We start from the raw sequence: 21,694 nt of genomic DNA, 5'->3' as shown, positions 1-21,694 counted from the left end.
TCAATACAATCATAGAACGAAGAACAATACAGCACAGGAATGGACCCTTCGGCACACAATGTATGTGCTAAATATGATGCTAAGTTAACTGATCTCATCTGCCTGTCCATGATCCATGTCCCTCTATTCCCTGCATTCCCATGTGCCTATCTAAAAGCCGTTCAAACACCATTATTGTTTCTGCCTCCACCACCACCCCTAGCAGTGTGTTCCAGGCCCCCACCACTCTGTGTAACAAAACTTGCCCCACACATCTCCATTAAACCTTCCCCTTCTCACCTTATAGCTATGCCCTCTAGTATTGGACATATCCATCCTGGGGAAAAGTTTCTGACTGTTTACCCCATCTATGACTCATAATCAATCTTTTATTTTGTCATCCCGCAAGCTCCAGCATTCCACAGAAGTCAAACTCAACTGCAATAGATAGAACAAAGGGGAAGAGTGCAGAATTAATGTTCTCAGCATTGCAGCGCATCAGTTCCATGGACAAAGGCCAATGTCCGCAATGGGGTAGAGGTGAATCGGACAGTACCCTAGCCTTTGGAAGGACCGTTCAGAAGCCTGATTACAGAGGGGAAGAAGCTGTTCCTGAGTCTGTTACAATTCCAAATCCAATGCCAATTCCTTGGCAATTCTGGCAACTTAAATGCATAAGGGGTTACATTTCCTTCCGTGAGCTGGCTGGAAGATCAAGTTGGTTCAATGATATGGCTGTGATTAATAAATGGAAGGCAATCAACGGAAATTCTACTTGTGGATGTTTGGGGAGCACTCCAGTGTTTGAGAGGGGCAAGTTTGTTTAAAAGTGGATGCTGGAATCTTGAAAAGTGAAGTGCTAGAGGAACTCGATGGGTCAGGCAGCATCTGGTGGAGGTAAATGGGCAAATTACATTTTGGGTTGGGACCTTTCAGAATTAAGTTTTGATTGTTTGAAACGGCTGAAATAAAACAAAATGAAAGTGAAAAAACTGCAGGTGCTGAAGATCTGAAGTAAATACAAAAAATGTTTGAAACACTCAGCGGTTCAGGCAGCCTCTGTGGGGAGAGAAACAGATAATGTTTAAGAAGGAACTGCAGATGCTGGAAAATCGAAGGTACACAAAAAAGCTGGAGAAACTCAGTGGGTGCAGCAGCATCTATGGAGCGAAGGAAATAGGCAACGTTTTGGCCCGAAACGTTGCCTATTTCCTTCGCTCCATAGATGGTGCTGCACCCGCTGAGTTTCTCCAGCTTTTTTGTGTACCAACAGATAATGTTTCATATCTGGGACGCTATACCTGATGACAGACTTGGGCAGAGGATCTATTCTGCGATCCTTAGCATGAGAGGACGAAAGTTTAAAGGAGATGTACGGGGCAAATTTATTTACACAACAGTGGTGGGTGCCTGGTACACTCTGCCAGGGGTGGTAGTGGAGGCAGGTAAATGTATGACAGTGAACAAGTAATGACTAGTTTAGTTTAGAAACAAGGAACTGCAGATGCTGGTTTACAAAAAAAGATACAAAGCGCTCGAGTAACTCTGCGGGTCAGGCATTGTCTCTGGAGAACACGAATAGATGATGTTTCGGGTCAGGACCCTTTCTTCATACTCAATTTCTTCACTCTGAAGACCCAAAACGTCACCTATCGCTGTCCTCCAGAGATATTGCCTGAACCACTGAGTTACTCCAGCATTTTGTACCTTTTCTTGCTAGTTTAGTTTAAACTTACAGCATGGAAACAGGTCCTGCGGCCCACCGAGTCTACTCTGACCACTGACCACCTGTTCAGACCAGTGCAATGTTATCTTACTTTCTCATCAACACCCTGCACGCTAGGAGCCATTTACAGAGGGCCGTGATCTAGAAATCGACACGTTTTTGGGATGTGGGAGGAAACCGAAACCCACACAGGCAGCACCCAATATCAGGATCCAACCTGGGCCTCGCACTGTGAGGCAACAACTTTATCAGCTGCACCACTGTGCTGAAGAAGAATACATAGTTTACAAGTAATAAACAGAGAGGAAGAATGGTGGTCAAGAGTAGTTAAAGATACGTGTTACATTATAGAAAAATGCGTATCATATCAAGAACTTTGAAACTGAGTATTGGGAAAATTTAAAAAAATCAGCAAAGCATAACTGGGATATTGATATGGGAAAGTTGAATGTAAGAACAACCAATTAAGAAAATATATTTTTTTAAATAGTAATAACTTTCATGGATACGGAAAAGATTAACAGAGTGTCTGTGCCATACAGAATGAGACAGGAGTCATTGCACTGGGGAATCGGGAAATGGGGGAGAAATTTACCAAATATGTTGTGTCTATTTTTAAGGAAGGTGACACAGGAAATGATGAGCTGAAAGAAATTAAAATTTGTAAAAAAAAAAAATCTATATTAATGGGACGAATGATTGATTGACTGAAAGATGCAGCGTGGAAACAGGCCCTTCATTCCACTGAGTCCACGCCGACCCGTTCACACTGGTTCTATTATCCCACTTTCACATCCACTCCCTGCACACCAGGAGCAATTTATAGTGAAGGTACATGAAACTTCAGATATTGGTTTGCAAAAAAACACACAAAATGCTGAATTACGGAAAGAGACAGACTGTCTCCATGCCAGTGTATCACTTCCAAATCATGCGAGATAGATAGATAGATAGATAGATAGATAGATAGATAGATAGATAGATAGATAGATAGATAGATAGATAGATAGATAGATAGATAGATAGAAAGAAAGAAAGGGGGAGAGAGAGAGAGAGAGAGAACAAACAGATAATTTGCATTGCAAAACTGCAGTTTAATATTCAACACTCCCTAAGGGAATATTTATTTTCAATAGTTTTCATTATACTCTTGATCATATTTTCCCCATGACTAAACAGATTAGAATGTAAGGCCTGAATCTTGTTAATGTAAGATAGAGATTGAAATCAATAAGTAAAAACTCTTAGATAGATAAATACCAATGATCTGCTGGCACTGGGCAGGTAATGCAAGGGCCGGATGGATCCGCTGAACAATGACTTTTGGAAGTGTTTAGTTATTTTCACAGTGGTGGTGTAAAGGGCAAATATCAAAATTTTCGGAGGAACTCAGTGGGTCAGGCAGCATCTGTGGAGAGAAACGGGCAAATGGCGTTTGGGGTTGGGACCCTTCTTCAGACTGATGGAGTGGAGGAGAGATCATTGGCGGGGAAGAGGCGGGGCAAGAGCTGGCAAGTGATGGGTGGATTTAGGTGGGGAGGGGTTTAATTGGCAGATGGAGGAGTCAGGTGGGGGAGTGATGGGTGGAGAGAGTGATCGAGGCAGAAGGTGATAAGTGGAGAAGACAAAAAGGATGCAGATGGTGAAATCGGACTGGTTAGGAAGGTGGAGAGTGTAAAATATAAAATGGGTCTTTTAGCCAGAGGGTAGTGAATCTGTGGAATTCATTGCCCCAGATGGCAATGGAGTATTGTGGACTCATTGGATATTTTGAAAGTGGAGATTGATAGGTTCTTGCCTAGATTAGATTAGATTAGATTAGATTCCTTTATTGTCATTCAGACCTTTCGGTCTGAACGAAATTTCGTTTCCCTGCAGTCATACATATAATAAAAAATGACAAAAACACACAATCAACACAAATTTAACATCCACCACAGTGAGTTCACCAAACACCTCCTCACTGTGGTGGAAGGCAAAATCTTAAAGTCTCTGTCTCTTCCCTCTTTGTTCTCCCTCTGCGCCGAGGCGATCCTAGTAAGTCCAGCAAATGTTACGGGGAGAAGGCTGGACAATGGGGCTGATTGAATGGTGGGGCAGACGCAATGGGCCAAAATGGCCTAATTCTGCTCCTCGGTCTTATGGGCCTGATTTTGCTTGGTCCACACCAGTCAGCTGTGGAGTTCAAGAGTATTGTGCTCATATTCTGTGCTTCCTCCTACCCAGATGTATGTGAGAGAGGGGGAGGATAGAATCAGGAGTTTAGTGATTATACCCAGGACTGGCTCCTAACCCCAAGCTGGGGTTTAACATTGACTGTGGATTATTTAAAAAAATCAGCAGTTTCACTTGGAGTGAGGTTCTGAATTATTTTAGGTACACAAAAAAGCTGGAGAAACTCAGCGGGTGCAGCAGCATCTATGGAGCGAAGGAAATAGGCAACGTTTCGGCCCGAAACGTTGCCTATTTCCTTCGCTCCATAGGTGCTGCTGCACCCGCTGAGTTTCTCCAGCTTTTTTGTGTACCTTCGATTTCCCAGCATCTGCAGTTCCTTCTTAAACACATCTGAATTATTTTACCGGTCAGATTTTCTCTCTCCCCTTATCCGCTTTCCGTTTTATCGCTTTGCTTAGTTTATTAGTTTAGTTTATCATTGTCACGTATATGGTAAGTGCTGGGACTTTGAACAGTTGGGGAAACAGGTCATCCTGTTGACCAAGATGCACTATCTACGCTAGTCCCACCTTCCCGATTTTGGCCCATATCCCATGAAACATTCCCTACCCATGAACCTGTCCTAGTGTATTTTAAGTGCTTTTATAGTATCTGCCTCAACTACCTCCTCTGACAACAGCTCATTCCATAAACCCACCACCCTGTGTGAAAATGTTGTCCATCAGGTTCCAATTAAATCTTCCCCCCCCCCCCTCACCTAAAACCTGTGTCCGCTGTTTCTCGATTCTCCTACCCTTGGTAAACGACTGAGAATTCACACTATATATTCTCCTCATGATTTTAAACACCTCCGTAAGATCACCTGTTAGCCTCCTGAGCTCCAAGGAAGCATGTCCTAGTCTACTCAACCTCTCCCTACAGCGCAGGGCCCCGAATCGTGGCAACATCATTGTAAACCCTCTTTTAAAACCATTCCCAGTTCCTCAGTGGCTAACAACCCCTCCCCATCTCCATCCGTCGCTTCTCGATGTTCGTTCCCCAAAGTGAAATTACAGTCTCTTATTTCTCTTTTTAATAATTCATTGCTTGGAAAGTAATGTATCTTCTCGTGAAGCTCTCTGGATAATGAATCTGCTCACTACGCATAATCAGGCAAGGAGTGACATTCAGAGGACAAAGCATGTGCAATGTTGCTTTGTGAGATTTTAGTGTGGAATTAGAAAAGATCCTACTGTCCAGTGTGTTTAGTTTATAGATACAGTGTGGAAACAGGCCATTCAGCTCAGAGTCCACGCCAACTTGCAATCACCCGTAAACTAGTTCTATCCTACTCATTTTTGCACAAAATTTACTTTTAGAAAATGTATATTTAACTTGTGTATAAGTTGTTTTGGTCTGTTTGAGTCTATGTGCCTGTGATGTGGCTAGTGTAGTTTAGTTTAGTTTAGAGATACAGCGTGGAAACAGGTCCTTCGGCCCACTGAGTCCGTGCCGACCAAAGATCACTCGTACACTAGTTCTATCCTACACACTAGGGAATAGACTTGTTTTTTTTCTTAGTTTAGTTTAGTTTAGCTTATTGTCACATGTACCGAGGTACAGTGGAAAGCTTTTGATGCATGCTAACCAGTCAGCGGAAAGACAATACATGATTACATTCGTGCCATCCGCAGTGTACAGATACATGATCAAGGGAATGATGCGAATAACATTTAGTGCAAGATAAAGTCCAGTAAAGTCCGATGCGAGGGTCTCCAATGTGGTAGATGGTCGCTCAAGAATGCTCTTTAGTTGTTGGTAGGATGGTTCAGTTGCCTGATCACAGCTGGGAAGTAACTGTCCCTGAATCTGGCTCTGTGTGTTTTCACACTTCTGTATCTCTTGCCTGATGAGGATTGTAATTGTATTTATAATTCTAATCGTATTATAATTGTATTTTGCACTAAGTTTACTTTTAGAAAATGTATATTTAATTTATGTATAATTTGCTTTGGTCTGTTTGTTAGAGTCTATCTGCCTGTGATGTGGCAAGTTTAGTGTAATGTGGAAACTGGCCCTTCGGCCCACCGAATCTATGCCGACCAATGATCACCCATACACTAGTTCTATCCCACACACTAGGGACAATTTACAAAAGCCAATTAACCTACAAAACTGCACGTCTTTGGGATATGGGAGCACCTGGCGGAAATGGTTACACATGGTTACACAGGGAGAACATGCAAACTCCACTCAGACAGCACCCAAGGTTGGGAGCGAACCTGGGTCCCTGGCACTGTGAGGCAGCAGCTCTCCCAGCTGCGCCACTGTGCCGCCCGTCAATCAACCCAGCAAGCATTAACTCTTTGAAAGGCTAGTTGCCAGAAGTGATCTGCAGATAACATGTAATTCAGTTGCAGAGTTCAGATACAGCAGAGAAGAAAGATATCGGAACAAAATAAACTCATTCAACCTCAAGCCTGCCTGATCAATCAAACAGATGATGGCTGATTTATATTTTAACTCTATATCTTAAGTTTATCAATCTTTAACAACATATCCCAGAAAGAATTGGGGCAGAGCGCTTCAGATTACCGCTACCCTTAGAAACACAGCATAAGATATAGCATTATCTGGAGCAGGCCATTCGGCCCATCATGGCCGGTTTGCCACTCAATAAGATTGTGGTCATTTTTTTCTACTTCATCTGTCTTTTCCTGTTTAATACCACACCCTTTAAGTACCTCAATATCTAAATACTACTGACTTGAAAAGTGACCGAGCTATTACTTGTGCGGAGAATACTTAAGGTCACTGACCTCTAAAAGACATTTGGACAGGTGCATGGATGGATAGGAAAGGTTTAGGGAGATGTGGGCCAAACGTGGGCAGGTGGGACTAGTGTGGATGGACCATCTTGGTCGACATGGGCCAGTTTGGCCGAAGGGCCTGTTTCTATGCTGTATGACTCTATGTCCCTATTGGGGGCGGCACAGTGGTAGAGTTGCTGCCTTACAGCGCCAGAGACCTGGGTTTGATCCTGACCATGGGTTCTATCTGTACTGGTACTGCCTCCACTATCAGTTTTTACCTTCTCCCTGTGACCGCATAGTTTTTTTTCCGGGTGTTCCGATTTCCTCCCACACTCCAAAGACGTACAGGTGTGAAGATTAATTGGCTTTGGTAAAAATTGTAAGTTGTCCCTAGTGTGTAGGATAGTGCTAGTGTACAGGATGATCATTGGTCGTCATGGACTCGGTGGGCCCGAAGGGCCTGTTTCCACGCAGTATCTCTAAAGTATGGTAAGAAGCTAAAGGAAAGGCAATAGGATTCTGGGCAAAGAAATGTTATCTCATCTCAATCTTGAATGAGCAGACACCGGCATGTTCCAAGCACCCACCACCCTCTGTGTAAAAGATGTGGTGTGTGCCTGTTCTATGTTATCCCATTTTCTCACCCACTCTCTACACACTAGGGGCCATTTACACAGGCCAATTAAACTACAAACCCGCACGTCTTTGGGATGTGTGAGGAGACGGTAGCACCTGGAGAATACCACGCGCTCACAGGGGGAACGTGCAAACTCCACACAGACAGCACATGAGGTCGGGATCAAATCTGGGTCTCTGGCGCTGCGAGGCAGTAATTCTACCTGCTGAGCCATTGTGCCACCACTAATATATTTTTAAAGTATTTCATTGGCTGACATGAACCTTTATTTGGAGGCTCAACAAAACTGCAAATGCTGAAATCTTGAGCGAAAGCACAAAGTGCTGGAATGACTCAGCGGGTCAGGCAGTATCTGTGGAGGGAATGGACAGGCGACGTTTCAGGTCTGACATCAAATTTATTTTTGCTTTAATTGTGATCTGGTCATTCAAAACTGCCTGAGAGCGGAGTCTAGAACTTCAGTTTAAGATTTCGTCCTTAGGAGTGGCACAGTGTCACAGCAGTAGAGTTGCTGCCTCACACTGTCAGAGACTATCTGTATGGAGTTTGCACGTTCTCCCTGTGACCGCGTGGGTTTTCTCCTGATGCAGCACTCCCTCAATACTGTTCCTGTCCATGTATTGTGATTATATTGTTTTTTTTACAGATAAAGTAACACAGATAAATTTACTTTCAAAATGTACTTTATTTAGTATTGAACGACCTTTCCTTGAGAGATATACAACCAAGCATTCAGCACACTTCCATCATGCTGTTTGATCAAAGGTGTCCAGATCAATGCCTGCCTCAGTGCTGGTAAAGTGGATGCAATAGAACATCACGGCCTTTCTCGGATTAGTTCTAGGCTTCAGGATTTTTCGACATCGACACTAGTTGTAGGAATTCTGCAATGGAAACGCAGGACATTATGCATTTAGTTTAGTTTAGAGATTCACCGTGGAAACATGCCCTTCAGCCCATCGTGTCCACGCCGACCAGCTAGTTCTAGTTCTACGTTATCCCACTTTCGCCTTCATTCCGTACATGCTAGAGGCAAGTTACTGAGGGCCAATTAATTTACTAATCTTTGGGATGTTGGAGGAAACCGATGCACCCAGAGGAAACCCACGTGGTCCCAGGGAAAACGTACACACAGGCAGCATCCAGGGTAAAGATCAAACCTGGGTCTCTGGCGCTGTGAGGGAGCAGCTCTACCCACTGTGCTACTGTGTTGTGCTGATTTGATGATAAATTTAATACTAGGTTATTCAGACTGCACTCAATGTAGAAACTAACAAGTGTGAAGTGTGGAATTGGCAAAAGAAAAGACAAGACCGAAGGACACCTCTGGGTTTAGTCGCTCTGCCCAGAGACTGTTGATGCTTAGGTGGCAACCAGCGTCACAGAAGGCAATTCAGCCCATCATGCCTATGCCAGGTCTTTGGAAATAGTATCCAAAGTCCCGACCCACTGCTCTCTCCGCACACTGCTGTCGAAAGTATTCCCCTTTGAGCAAAGACAGAGAGACAGTGAACATTAGATGCATCTCACAGGCTCAAACAGTTGGTGCAGTTACCGGCTGTAATTGGGAAAGATCTGCACAAATAGCAAGTGAGTGAGAGAGGAAAAGAGAAATAGAAAGAAAAAGAGAGAAATAGAGACGCAGAGAGAAGGTGACAGTAGGGAGAGAGAGATTGAAAGAGAGAAAAAGAAATACAAAGAGAAAGGGTCAGAAAGAAAGAAAGATAAAGAGCAAAATAGAGAAAATGAAATACAGAGAAAGAGAAAAGGATAAAAATACAAATAAAGGGAAAGAGAGGAAGAAAGAGGGACAGAGGCAGAGCAAATCTGAGAGAGAGAGTGAGAGAAAGAGAGAGAAATAGAGAGAAGGAGAGCGCCACAACGGAATGGAGTTCTTGCTGAATGTGGGATGGGAAGGAACGGTAGTTTGGTTCGTTGTGGAAGTCAAGCAGTCAACCATGTGGAGTATGATTTGACTGGATCGCACACTGAACACTGTATCTGTGTACACGTGACATTAAATAAACTGAAAGCACCACACTTACCCTGATATTTGATTTTCCCATCACCATCGTTGTCCACAGCGGAAACCATGGTCTCGGCCTCTTTATCGCTCAGCAGTCTGGCATCGGGGGAGAAGTATTTAAGGAAGGACCTAAAGCAGGAAACACGATCAATGGATGGGTCGGGTTCTACAAACGAACCAACTTGCATTCTTGTAGCGAAACCTCCCAACACGGTCATAATGCCGGACTTTGGTCAGGCCGCATTTGGAGTACTGCATGCAGTTCTGGTTGCCCCATTACAGGAAGAATGTGGAGGCTTTGAAGAGGTTGCAGAGGAGGTTTACCAGAATGCTGCCTGGCTGAGAGGCTTTCTGCCACAGGGAGAGTTTGGACAAACTTGGATTGTTTTCTTTGGAACGTCAGAGGTTGAGGGCAGTATGTAAAATGATGAGAGGCGTAGATAGGGTAGACAGTCAGAACCTTTTCCCCAGGGTGGAAATGCCCAACGCTAGAGGGCATAGCTATAAGGTGAAAGGGGGAAAAGTTTAATGGAGATGTGAAAGTTTTTTTACACAGAATAGTGGGGGCCTGGAAGGCATTGTCAGGCGGGGTGGTTTAGGTGTATACGATAGTTGTGTTTAAGAGGCGTTTTGCACAGGCACATGGAAGTGCAGGGAATAGAGGGATATGGATCATGTACAAGCAGATGAGATCCTGATCTTGGGTGCTGTATGTGTGGAGTTTGCATATTCTCCCTGGCACCATGTCTCCTTCCCCGGATGCTCTAGTTTTTTCCCCACATTCCCAAAACATGAGGGTTGGTGGATGAATTTGGATGAATTGTGATGTACCGTTCTATGTTCGATGTTCTCTGTAAATCTCACCACACCCTCTGGTCTAAGAGTGTCGATCGTTAGACGGAAAATGAAAAATAGGACTGACTAGTTCTGATGCAAGGACACTCATCAGAAAGTTAATTTTTAGTTTAGTTTATAGATGCAGTGCGGAAACAGGCCTTTCGCCCCCTTCGAGTCTGCGCTGACCAGTGGTCTCTGTACACTAACACCATCCTACACACTATGGACAATTTGCAATTTTTACTGAAGCCAATTAACCTACAAACCTGTACGTCTTTGGAATGCGGGAGGAAACTGGAGCACCCGGAGATAACCCACGCAGTTACAGGAGAACGTACAAACTTCATACAGACAGCACCTGTAGTCAGGATTGAACCCAGGCCCCTGGCGCTGTAATGCAGCTACTCTACCGCTGCGCCACCATGCCCCCCTAATGCTGCAAAATATTCAACATAATCTTTCAGAGGAATATTGAGTGTCTCTCCACAGATGCTGCCTTTTATTTCAGATTTTCTGTACACATTGTAATTAGTCTTTGTAGCATTAGAAACCACGCTCTTCAAACCCCAATGGGCCACAACTCCACCTGTCCTTACTTCAGTTCACTCTTGTCTATGTAGCCGCTCCTATCCTGGTCCAGGATTGCGAAGACTTCCTTCACTTCGTCAGCGGATTTACTGGAGAGGCCACTTGTTTTAAAAAACTTCTTGAAGGTGAAGGACTCTGTGATGGAAAGAAAAGACAATTGTGGAGTCATGCAGCATGCAAACAAACCCTTCGGTCCAACTCACCAAACCAACCAAGGTACCTCATTTAAGGTAGTCCCATTTGCATTTGACCCATATCTTTAGCCTTTAGAGATACAGCTTGGAAACAGGCCCATCGGCCCACCGACTCCACGCCAACCAACGATCACTCCATACACTAGCACTATCCCACACTAGGGACAATTTAAAATTTTTACTGAAGCCAATTAACCTACAAACCTGTACACCTTTGGAGTATGGGAGGAAACCAGAGAAAATCCACACGGTCACAGGGAGAACAGTCAGGATCGAACCTGGTTCTCTGGGGCAGTAAGGCAGCAACTCTGCTGCTGCATCACTGAACCTCCCGCTCTCTAAATCTTTCCTATCCATGTCCGTATGTCTTTCAAATGCTGTTGTAGTGCCTGCCTCAACTAACTCGCCTCGCAGCTTGTTCCAAATACTCACCGCCCACAGAGCGAATAAGTTGCCCCTCAGGTTCCTATTTGAACCTTGCCCCTCTCACCTTAAACGTATGCCCGCTGGTTCTTGATTCCCTTACCTGGGGTAAAAGACTCTGTGCATCTACCCTATCTATTCAAAAATAGTGTTAAAAACCATTTTAACATTGTTAAAAAAATGGCGCAAAACTACGATGTTAGTGCGAAACGCAATTATTTTAAACGTCTGTAAGTCCATGGTCGTGCAGGAGATGGTCCATGGTGTTCCATTGCTGAAGTAGGATTAGGATGCTTCAAGAAACTGTGCTTTCTCTGTTTTCATTCCCCTAATGATTTTATACACCTCTATAAGATCAACATTACAAAGGGAATTCAAGGTGAGTTAGCCAATTGGATTCACAATTGGCATGGAGGAAAGGTGGTAGTGGAGGTTTGTTTTATCTGATTGGAATCCCATGACCAATGGAGTTTGTCACAGGGGGTCGGTGCTCGATCCAGTGTTGTTTGTTATCTTCATTAACGGTCTGGATGACAATGAAGTGTAGATTGGCTATTTCATACTAGCCAATTATAGTGTTTGTAGTAGTGACTCTGCCTACTATGTATTTCATATTATCAAGAGCCTGCTTACGCTAGTTAGAATGAATAGCAGCTCGGAGATGTGATGACTGCAGACCCTTGCTGTATGTAGATTTAATAAATATGTGTTGTATCTTGATGTGTGTTCGAGCCGACATTACAGAAGTTAACATCGTTAATAAATTTACAGATGGTACAAAAATAGTTGGAATAGCAGGCAGTGGAGAAGTTTATCTACACCAAGATGTAGAGAAGGTGGGCCAAGGAATGGCAAATGGAATTTAATTCTGACAAGTGTGAGGTGCTGGATTTTGGTATACGGTATTATGTTTTATCGAACGAGCTGCCGGAGGAGATAGTTGAGGCAGGAACTATCGCAACGTTTAAGAAACATTTAGACAGGTACATGGATCGGATAGGTTTAGAGGGATATGGGCCATACACAGGGATGTGGGACGTGTAAATGGCCGGCGTGGGCCGAAGGGCCTGTTTCCACGCCGTATGACTCTATGACTACATCAAATCAGTGCAGGACCTACACAATAAATGGTGAAGCTCTGGAGTGTGTTGCAGAACAGAGAGATGTGTGAGTACAGGTGAGAGGTTCTCTAAAAGTAGCAAGGCAAATGGACAGTGTGGTAAAGAAGGTGTCTGCAATGCTCGCCTTCATTGGGAAGGGTATTCAGAGCAAATGTTGGGAAGTCATGATTGAGCACTTTATGTTTATTTACACCAGGATGTTACTTGGGCTTGCGGGCTTGAGCTACAGGGGAACGTTGAATAGGCTGGGACTTTTTTCTTTGGAATGTATTAGGTGATCTTGTTAATATGTATCACGAGGGGCATGGATAAAGTTAACACCCACAGTCTTTTTCCCAGCATAGAGGATTCAAAAACTAGAGGGTATAGACTTAAATTGAAAGAGGAGAGATTTAAGAGGGACCTCAGGAGTAACTTTGCTCTGTCTATTGTACTTGAGTTTGACTGATCATATCTACATATGGGGCATCTGATCCAAATCTATGTTTGAGGTATCTGATCTGTTTGGATAGCATGCAAGCCAAAGCTTTTCTCTGCATCTTGGTACATGTGACAATAATAGACCTAAATGAAACCTAAACCTTTTTTTCAGATTAAATCAAAGAAACTGAATACTTTACCTTTGCATTGTTCGATAGCCTTGGAGATGTCCCCAGCTCCCAGTATTTCAGTGATCTTCATGGTAAAACTACCCAACAAAAATAATACAGTAAATTGTAACAAATTGTTTGCATAAAGCATACTTTTACAATACATTTCAGACATGATATTTTCATCCAAACACAAGTTTTGAAGAAGGGTCCATTCACTCCCCAGATGCTGCCGGACCTGATCAGAACATAGAACAGTACAGAACAGGAACAGGCCCTTCAGCCCACAATATCCATGCTGAACATGATGCCATATCAAACTGATCCCCTCTGCCCTTCACCTGATCCATTGCCCTCCATTTCCTGTATATCCATGTACCTATCTAAAAGCCTTTTAAACGCCACTTTTGCATCTGCCTCCACCACCACCCCTGGCAGCGCGCTCCAAGCACCCACCACCCTCCGTGTAGAAAAACTTGCCCCGCACATTTCCTTTAAACTTTGTCCCTCTCACTTTAAAGCTATGCCCTCGAGTCTTTGACATTTCCACCCTGAGGGAAAGGGATTGATCAAGATTCCAGCATCTGCAGTCCCTTGTGTCTCTCTTTAATTTCATCAAACTGGTTCGACTAACAATAACAGGGCATGAGTGTTGGATAACTTTCACCTATTTATTGCCAGCATTTATTACCCATCCCTGGGGTGGGAGATTGCAACCTTCACGTGGTCCGCCCTGTTTCAACGAATGCAATCAACCCGGCGTGCACAATCAAATAGAACAAGTGTCCTACAACTTTAGGCTGTGTACACCAAACGCAAGAAGAAGACTAATTGCCCCTAGAGATGCTGATGACAAAACTTGGCTATTCTAGAGTCAACCACATAGGTAGGTCTGGCGGCACTGATGGGCCAGACCAGGGGACGAAGGGCAGATTTCTTTCCCTGTGGGACTTTAGTGAACCAGGTGATCAAATAGCCGGTAATTATTTCTGTTCAGTTCGTTAGCTAATGACTACAAGATTACTTAATTAATGGGCAGCACAGTGGTGCAGCTGCTGCTTCACAGCGCCAGAGACCCGGGTTTGATCCTGTCTCGGATGCTGCCTGTGTGGAGTTTGCACATTCTCCCTGCAACCAGATGGGTTTCTTCAAGACTCAACAAGTCCGAAGAAGGTTCCCGACCTGAAACGCCACGTTCTTTTTCTCCTGAGATGCTGCCTGGCCCACTGAGTTACCCCAGCACTTTGTGTCGATCTTCGATATTGACGAGCATCCCTTCCGACACAACGTGGATCCCTGCACCACTCACCTGCTGTGGCCTTCTTCTTCCTCCAGCAAGAGAGAGAGAGAGCGAGTGGAACAAGCGGGGCTGTCTGATGCCTGAGATGCGCCTGAGCCTTTAAATACCGTGTGGTCATGCCTCATTTACCAACGGTGAAACACACATCAAAGCAAAGCTGGCTGATCGCGTCACAATGCCTGGGAATAACCAAATTGCATGGGATTGTTCCTGTGTGACAGAGAGCGAGAGAGAGATAAAATGATCAGTGTTCCAACAGGTATGGAGCAGTTGTGTTGACTGGTGAGTGATGGGTTCCCAGCCACTGTGCAGGTACAGTCACCTTTACTGTCTCAACACAGTCACAAGGACACAAGGAGCAGTTGGTAGACTCAGGTTTGATCCTGACCTCAGACACTGTCTGTATGTGGAGTTTAGTTTAGTTTATTTTAATTTAGTTTGGTTTAGTTTAGTTTATTGTCACGTGTACCGGGGTACAGTGAAAAGCTTTTTGCTGTCAGCAGAAAGACTATCCCTGACTACAATCGAACCGTCTCTCCCTGTTCTCCCTTTGCACGTTCTCCATGTGACCACCTGGGTTTCCTCCAGGTGCTCCGGTTTCCTCCCACATCCCAAAGATGTGCGGGTTTGTAGGCCCTTTGTAAATTTCCCCCTAGTATGTAGAGTGTGGATAAGAAAGTGGGATAACATGGTACTAGTGTGAACAGGTGATCGATGGTTGGCGTAGACTCGATGGGCTGAAGGGCCTGTCTCCATGCAGTATCTCTCAACTAAATTAAATATCTCATGCAGCAGAGGAAATCAGTCTAACTTGGCATCATGTTTGGCACGGACATTGTGGGCTGGACAGTGCTGAACTGTTCTATGATCTATGTTCAAAAGGAGAGAATGATTGAACAAGTGGATGAGACGATAGAACGTAGAATAAGGAACCATGCAGCACAGGAACAGGCCCTTCGGCCCACAATGTCTGTGTTGAACACATTGCCAAAGACCATCTCTTATCTGCCTGCACCTAATTCATACTGTATCTCCTCATTCACTGCATATACATATGCTTATGTACAAGCCACTTAAATGCCACTATCATATCTGCCTCATACAACAACCCCCACAGCACATTCTAGGCACCCACCACCCTTTGCCTGAAAAAAACCCTCTCAGCTTAAACCTATACCGTCAAGTCTTTGACATTTCCATCCTGGGTAAAAGGTTCTGACTGTCTACCCTATCTATATCTGTCATAATTTCATATGCTTCTATCAGGTCTCTCCTCAACCTCTGGCATTCCAGAGCCTGTCCAACCTCTCCCTGTAGCTAAAGATAAACATAAAGTAACTCAACGAGTCAGGCAGCAACTCTGGGGATTAAAAGGATGGGTGACATTTCAGGTTGGGATCCTTGTTCAGATTCTGGAAAAGGGTCCCGACCCGAAACATCACCCATCCATTTCTCTCCAGAAATGCTGCTTGACCTGTTGGGTTACTCCAGCACTTAAGGGGTTGGACAGGCTAGATGCAGGAAGATTGTTCTCGATGTTGGGGAAGTCCAGAACAAGGGGTCACAGTTTAAGGATGAGGGGGAAATCTTTTAGGACCGAGATGAGAAAAACACTTTTCACACAGAGAGTGGTGAATCTCTGGAATTCTCTGCCACAGAAGGTAGTTGAGGCCAGTTCATTGGCTATATTTAAGAGGGAGTTAGTTGTGGCCCTTGTGGCTAAAGGTATCAGGGGGTATGGAGAGAAGGCAGGTACGGGATACTGAGTTGAATGATCAGCCATGATCATATTGAATGGCGGTGCAGGCTCGAAGGGCCGAATGGCCTACTCCTGCACCTATTTTCTATGTTTCTATGTCTGTCGTAGGTATAAGCCAGCACATGCAATTTGTTGTTTCCACTCTCCCTGTAGTTAATACATTTTAATCACATAATTCTGGTGACCCTCCTCTGCAATTGAAAGTGAGGTGGGGAAAGGTGAGAATATTTGGTGGGAAAAGTCTAAATATAGACCATGTTTGAAGTGGTGAGAAAACAGTAAGTGCTGTTCTACAAGATATCTGTGTATGCTGGTCTTTGCGATGCAGAGAATAAACATGCTGGCAAAGAGAGCAGTCATTGTGGGTTGTGAGACGCCATGGCTCTATGAGTCTTGTCAATGTAGCCCGATCCATCAAACAGACCAGACTCCCCACCATTGACTCCATCTACATTTCACGCTGCCTCGGGAAAGAAGCTAATATAATCAAAGACTTGTCCCACCCCGATCATTCCTTCTGCTCCCCACTCCCGTCTGGCAGAGGGTACAGAAGCTTGAAAGCGTGCACCACCAGACTTGGGAATAACCTCTTCTCCTCTTGCAAACCCATACTCTGTAAGAGGTGATCTGCATCAGTGCTGGGTTTGCAAGGATTTGGAGGCAGAGCTGACTTGTCTACACAACGCCATCTCTGAGAAGCCTCATTGAAGTTTACCATAACCAGTTCTGCATCCATGACTGGGAACTGTCTGCCCCCTGCTGGCACCACTGAATTATGATTGATTGAAAGGTGCAGCATGGAAACAGTCCCTTTGGCCCAGTCCATGTCAACCACCCATCAACCGTCCACATTAGTTCCAGGTTATCCCACTTTCTCATCCACTACCTACACATGAGGGGCAATTCTTACAGAGGCCAATTTTCCCAGGTTGGGAATGCCAAAGGTGATAGGGCAGAGCTTTATGGTGAGAGGGGTAAAGATGAGAGATGGGCGGGGAAGGTTTTTTTACACAATGCGTGGTGAGTGCCTGGAACATGCTGGGCTGCCAGGGGTGGTGATGGAGGCAGATATAATAGCGGCATTTAAGAGACCTTTTGATAGGCATACCTATGGTTATGTGGGGACTGCAGGGATGCGGATCACATGAGGGCAGAGGAAGTTAGTTTAACTTGGCAACATGTTCGGCACGGACATTATGGGCCAAAGGTCCCGTTCTTGTGCTATATTGTTCTATGTTGTAACATAGGCAGCACAGTGGTGCAGCGGATAGAGCTGTTGCCTCACAGCGCCAAAGACCCAGGTTCGATCCTGACCTCGGGTGTTGTCTGTGTGGAGTTTACATGTTCTCGCGTGGGTTTCCTCTAGGTGTTCTGGTTTTCTCCCACATTCTTAAGACGATTGGGTTTGTAGGTTAATTGTCCTCTCTAAATTGTCCCCAGTGTGCAGGAAGTGGATGAGAAAGTGGGATAACATAGAAATAATGTGAACGGGTGATGAATGGTTGGCGTGGGCTGAAGGGCCTGTTTCCATGTTGTATCTCTAAAAAAACCCTAGTCTACATTTAGTTGGATTGGCATAATGGCCAGCACAGACATGGTGGGCCGAAGGGCCTATTGCTGCATTGTCCTACGTTCTAAGAATGCCTATTTAGTTTAGAGATACAGCGTGGAAAGAGGCCCCATAGGCCAACTGAGTTCGCGCCGACCATCGATCACCCATTCACACCAGTTCTATGGACTATTTACAGAAGCCAATTAACCTACATTTGGAATGTGGGAGGAAACTGGAGCACCCGGAGGTAACCCAAGCGGTCACAGGGAGAACATGCAAACTCCGTACAGACAGCACCCGTAGTCAGGTTCAAACTCGTGTTTCTGGCGCTGTGAGGCAGCAACTCTACCGCCGTGCCACTGTGCTGCCGATGTTTAGCCTACGTCAGCTTTCTTCAACCCACTGGTCGCTGCGTGTGAGAGGTGGTGGGATGGGCTCTGTGGCATTACCCTGTTACCTCTGACAGTGATGGATTACCTGCCCTGAGCTGCAGATAGAGTGGTGGAAAAGCTGACCTACTCTCCTCCATTGTTTGGAAGATGGTCTGGGGTGATAAGGCGTGGGAGGATTGAAGCCACCCTCATTCCCTCTTCTGTGTGACCTCAATCTATGGGTCACCTACCGAACTTTTTATAGAATGACAGGGCGCGGAATGAGACCACTCACTCGTTACACCTGTGCTTGCCCTTTAAAAGAGCACTCAGGTCAGTCAGGAGTCGACAGATAGGTCAAGAGTGTTTAATTGTCCTATACTGAAAACGGAATAATGAAATTCTTACTTGCAGCAGCATAACAGGTCTGTAAACCCTGTGCGCATAGATAACATAATAAACAAAGATTGTTTCAATAGACTTTGTGACTTTAGAGATACAGCATGGAAACAGGCCCTTCAGCTCACCGAGTCCATGCCGACCAGCAATCAGTCCATACACTAGCACTATAGTATACACTAGGGACAATTTACAATTTGTTTACCCTAGTCAATTAACTGACAAACCTGTACGTCTTGGAAACAGGCTCGTTGGCCCACGAAGTCCATGCCGAGTCAAGAATCACCTGTCCACTAGTTCTATGTTATCCCATTTTCACATCCTGCACACTAGGGTCAATTTACAGAGGCCAATTAACCTCCAAATCTGCACAAAATGTGGGTGGAAACCAGAGCACCTGGGGAAAGCCCTCACGGTCCCAGGAAGAACGTACAAACTCCATACAGACAGCACCCTTGGTCAGGATCGAACCCTGGTCTCACGCTGTAAAGGCAGCAGCTCTACCACTGTGCCACTCTGCCACCCAAGAAAAGAAATAAATAAAATTAAAATTCGATATTAGTGCAAAAAAAATGTCCGGGGTCCCTAATGCAACCAAGGCAGCGAGATGTCTGTCAGGGAATGTTGCCGACTGGCGCGCTCCAGAATGCAGGAGCATGTGCTGAGGGACGCACTGAAGCTCGGTGCAGCCAACGCCAAGGCTTTGTGGGGTGGTCCCTTGTCTAAGGTCCTTCCGCTGCTGGACATTGAAGGGCAGACTCTGGTTGAGACAACCCCTCAAACAGGGGAAGGGATATCACCTCAGGAGGCTTCATGAGTGGGAAGGGTAATTTGTCTAAAGATTGTTGCGAACACTACTGAGCATGACACTATTGAGTAAATAGACACTGAGAATGTGTGAAGAGTTTTGGCAGGTTTTTTTCTTTTGCCTTTTCTAAGTTACGAATACCATTTTTGGGGCGGGGGATTAATACTGGACTTACTCCCTGATCCTTGGAATCAATAAATATATTTAATAAATAGCAAATTCACAGAGACTCAGCTCATAAGAAATTTAGTTCTACTTATTTTTGTTATGATTCACTGTTATCTGCGACGTTACAGAGTTTTAGATAATTGTTGATGTGTTTAAAGAGTGCAGGTATTTGGATTGGAAGGGAGGGTTAATTAACTGCAGACCAACACCACCAGATGGCAGCACTGAGAAACATTGCTGCCAATGCACAGATTCTAACCTTGAAGGAAGACAAGTCAAGTCAAATCAAAGGCTGGAATACTGAAGTCTGAAGAAAGGTCCCGACCCGAAACGTCAGCCATCCTTTTTCTCCAGAGATGCTGCCTGACCCACTGAGTTACTCCGGCACTTTGTGTCTATCTTTTATAAACCAGCATCTGCGGTTCTTTGTTTCTTCAATTAATTGTCGACACAAGGAAATACAGATGCTGGTTTACAAAAAAAAACAAAATGTGCTGCAGTTACTCAAGAACTGCAATTGTTGGTTTGCAAAAAAACGGGCACAAAGTGCTTGAGTAACTCAGCGGGTCAGGCAGCATCTCTGGAGAAGATGGGTAAGTGACTTTTTGGGTCGGGATTCTTGTGCAGATTGATTGTGGTGGGGTGTTGCGGTGAAAGCTGGAAGAGAGGAGGGGCGGGACAAAGTACTGCTCCACTGTGATATCTCCTCAAGGTAAGCCGAGTTTGAATATGTTCTCCTCCTCTGCAACGGGAGTTCAGTGTTTTCTTTCTCTCTGCTGTGGCTCTCCTGCTCTACGATCATGTTCTAACGCGATCACTCACCAGGCTTTGTCCAGCCCCTTCTCTCTTCCAGCTTTCTCCACCCCCCTCACCACTATCAATCCGAAGATGGGCCCCGACCCAAAACATCGCCTATCCATGTTCTCCAGAGATACGGCCTGACCCACTGAGTTACTCCAGCACTTTGTGTCTTCGTACGATTAATTGCCATATACGCAAGTACAGTGAGGTACAAGTGCAATGAAAGCCTTGCTTACAGCAGCATCACAGGCACATAGACTGGGCTGTCCCACTGAACGAGTTAATTCAAGAGTTCCCCCGAGTTTCCTCTGATTTGAACTCGGAGAATTACGGTAAAAGCCGCTCGTAGGTACTCGGGGCTCTCGTGGACATTTTTCAACGTTGAAAAATCTTCACGAGTCTTCCCGAGCTTACCGCGTTTCCCGAGTACTTGCCGTTAGTGTTACGAGCCGCTAAGAGACGTCCCGAGCTCCGACGTACCCGCTACATACATTCTACGTGCTTCCACGTGTTTGATTTTTTTAAAACTCAGGAGAGCTCTTGAATGAGCTCGTACAGTGGGACAGCCCCTGAGACCACACAACAAAACATGAATGATACATAAATTGCACATAAATTCTACAGGTTACTGACTAGAAAAAGATTGTGTAAAAACAGAGCATTAATGGCAAAACACAATTAGAAAACAAGTTGCGTGTCCGTGGTGTTCTGTTGCTGAGGTAGGGTTAGGGCTGTGTGGGTCGGTTCAAGAACCTGATGGTTGGAGGAAAGTAGCTGTCCCTGATCCTGATGGTGTGGGGCTTCAGAGTCCTGCCCGACGGTAGCAGTGAGAAGTGGGCACGGCCCAGATGGTGGAGATCCTTGATGATAGGTGATGCCTTCTTGAGACAGCACCTCATGCAGATGTTTTTGATGATAGGAAGGACAAAGGATTTTAGTTTCATTTAGTTCAGAGATACAGCATGGAAACAGGCCCTTCGGACCACCGAGTCCACACCTACAAATATTCACTCGTTCACACTAGTTCTATGTTACACCACTTTCGTATCCACTCCTTGCACACTAGGGCCAATTAACTTTTCACTTACCAATCACTTTTGGACTTTTATACGCAGCTCCATGCCCGACGAAGGCAAGCATGCTGTATGCTCCCTTTATCTCCCTATCTACGTGTTGTGTTTCACTCTCCACAAAGATGTACTGAGGGTATCCCTCATTGTTTTACGTTGCAGGGGGTGGGAAGGGTTTCAGGCAAGTTACAAGCACAAGTTAAAGCATCTTATCGGGATGCATCACAGCATAGTTTGGGAACAGCCTCATCCAAGACCGCAAGAAATTGCAGAGAGTTGTGGATGTAGACCAGACCATCATGCAAACCAACCTCCCATTCATTGACTCCATCATAATCAAGGACCACTCTCTCTTCTCCCCTCTCCCATCAGGCAAGA

General features: G+C 45.0%; 1 protein-coding gene across 1 annotated transcript; it reads right to left on the bottom strand.

Moving 5' to 3' along the window:
* Positions 1 to 7,974: 7,974 nt before the first annotated feature.
* LOC116985580 (parvalbumin beta-like) lies at positions 7,975 to 14,513 on the bottom strand. The gene is made up of 5 exons (XM_033040400.1): positions 14,398 to 14,513; positions 13,119 to 13,186; positions 10,769 to 10,895; positions 9,355 to 9,464; positions 7,975 to 8,193 (listed from the first exon to the last, which is right to left on the bottom strand). The coding sequence occupies exons 1-5, from the start codon at positions 14,511 to 14,513 to the stop codon at positions 8,150 to 8,152; spliced, it is 465 nt and encodes a 154-aa protein (XP_032896291.1). The 3' UTR covers positions 7,975 to 8,149.
* Positions 14,514 to 21,694: the final 7,181 nt, after the last annotated feature.

The sequence above is a fragment of the Amblyraja radiata genome, chromosome 22 (genome assembly GCF_010909765.2).
Source record: "Amblyraja radiata isolate CabotCenter1 chromosome 22, sAmbRad1.1.pri, whole genome shotgun sequence".
In the NCBI taxonomy this organism is placed as follows: domain Eukaryota; kingdom Metazoa; phylum Chordata; class Chondrichthyes; order Rajiformes; family Rajidae; genus Amblyraja; species Amblyraja radiata.
This window is presented reverse-complemented; position numbering and strand designations above follow the sequence as displayed.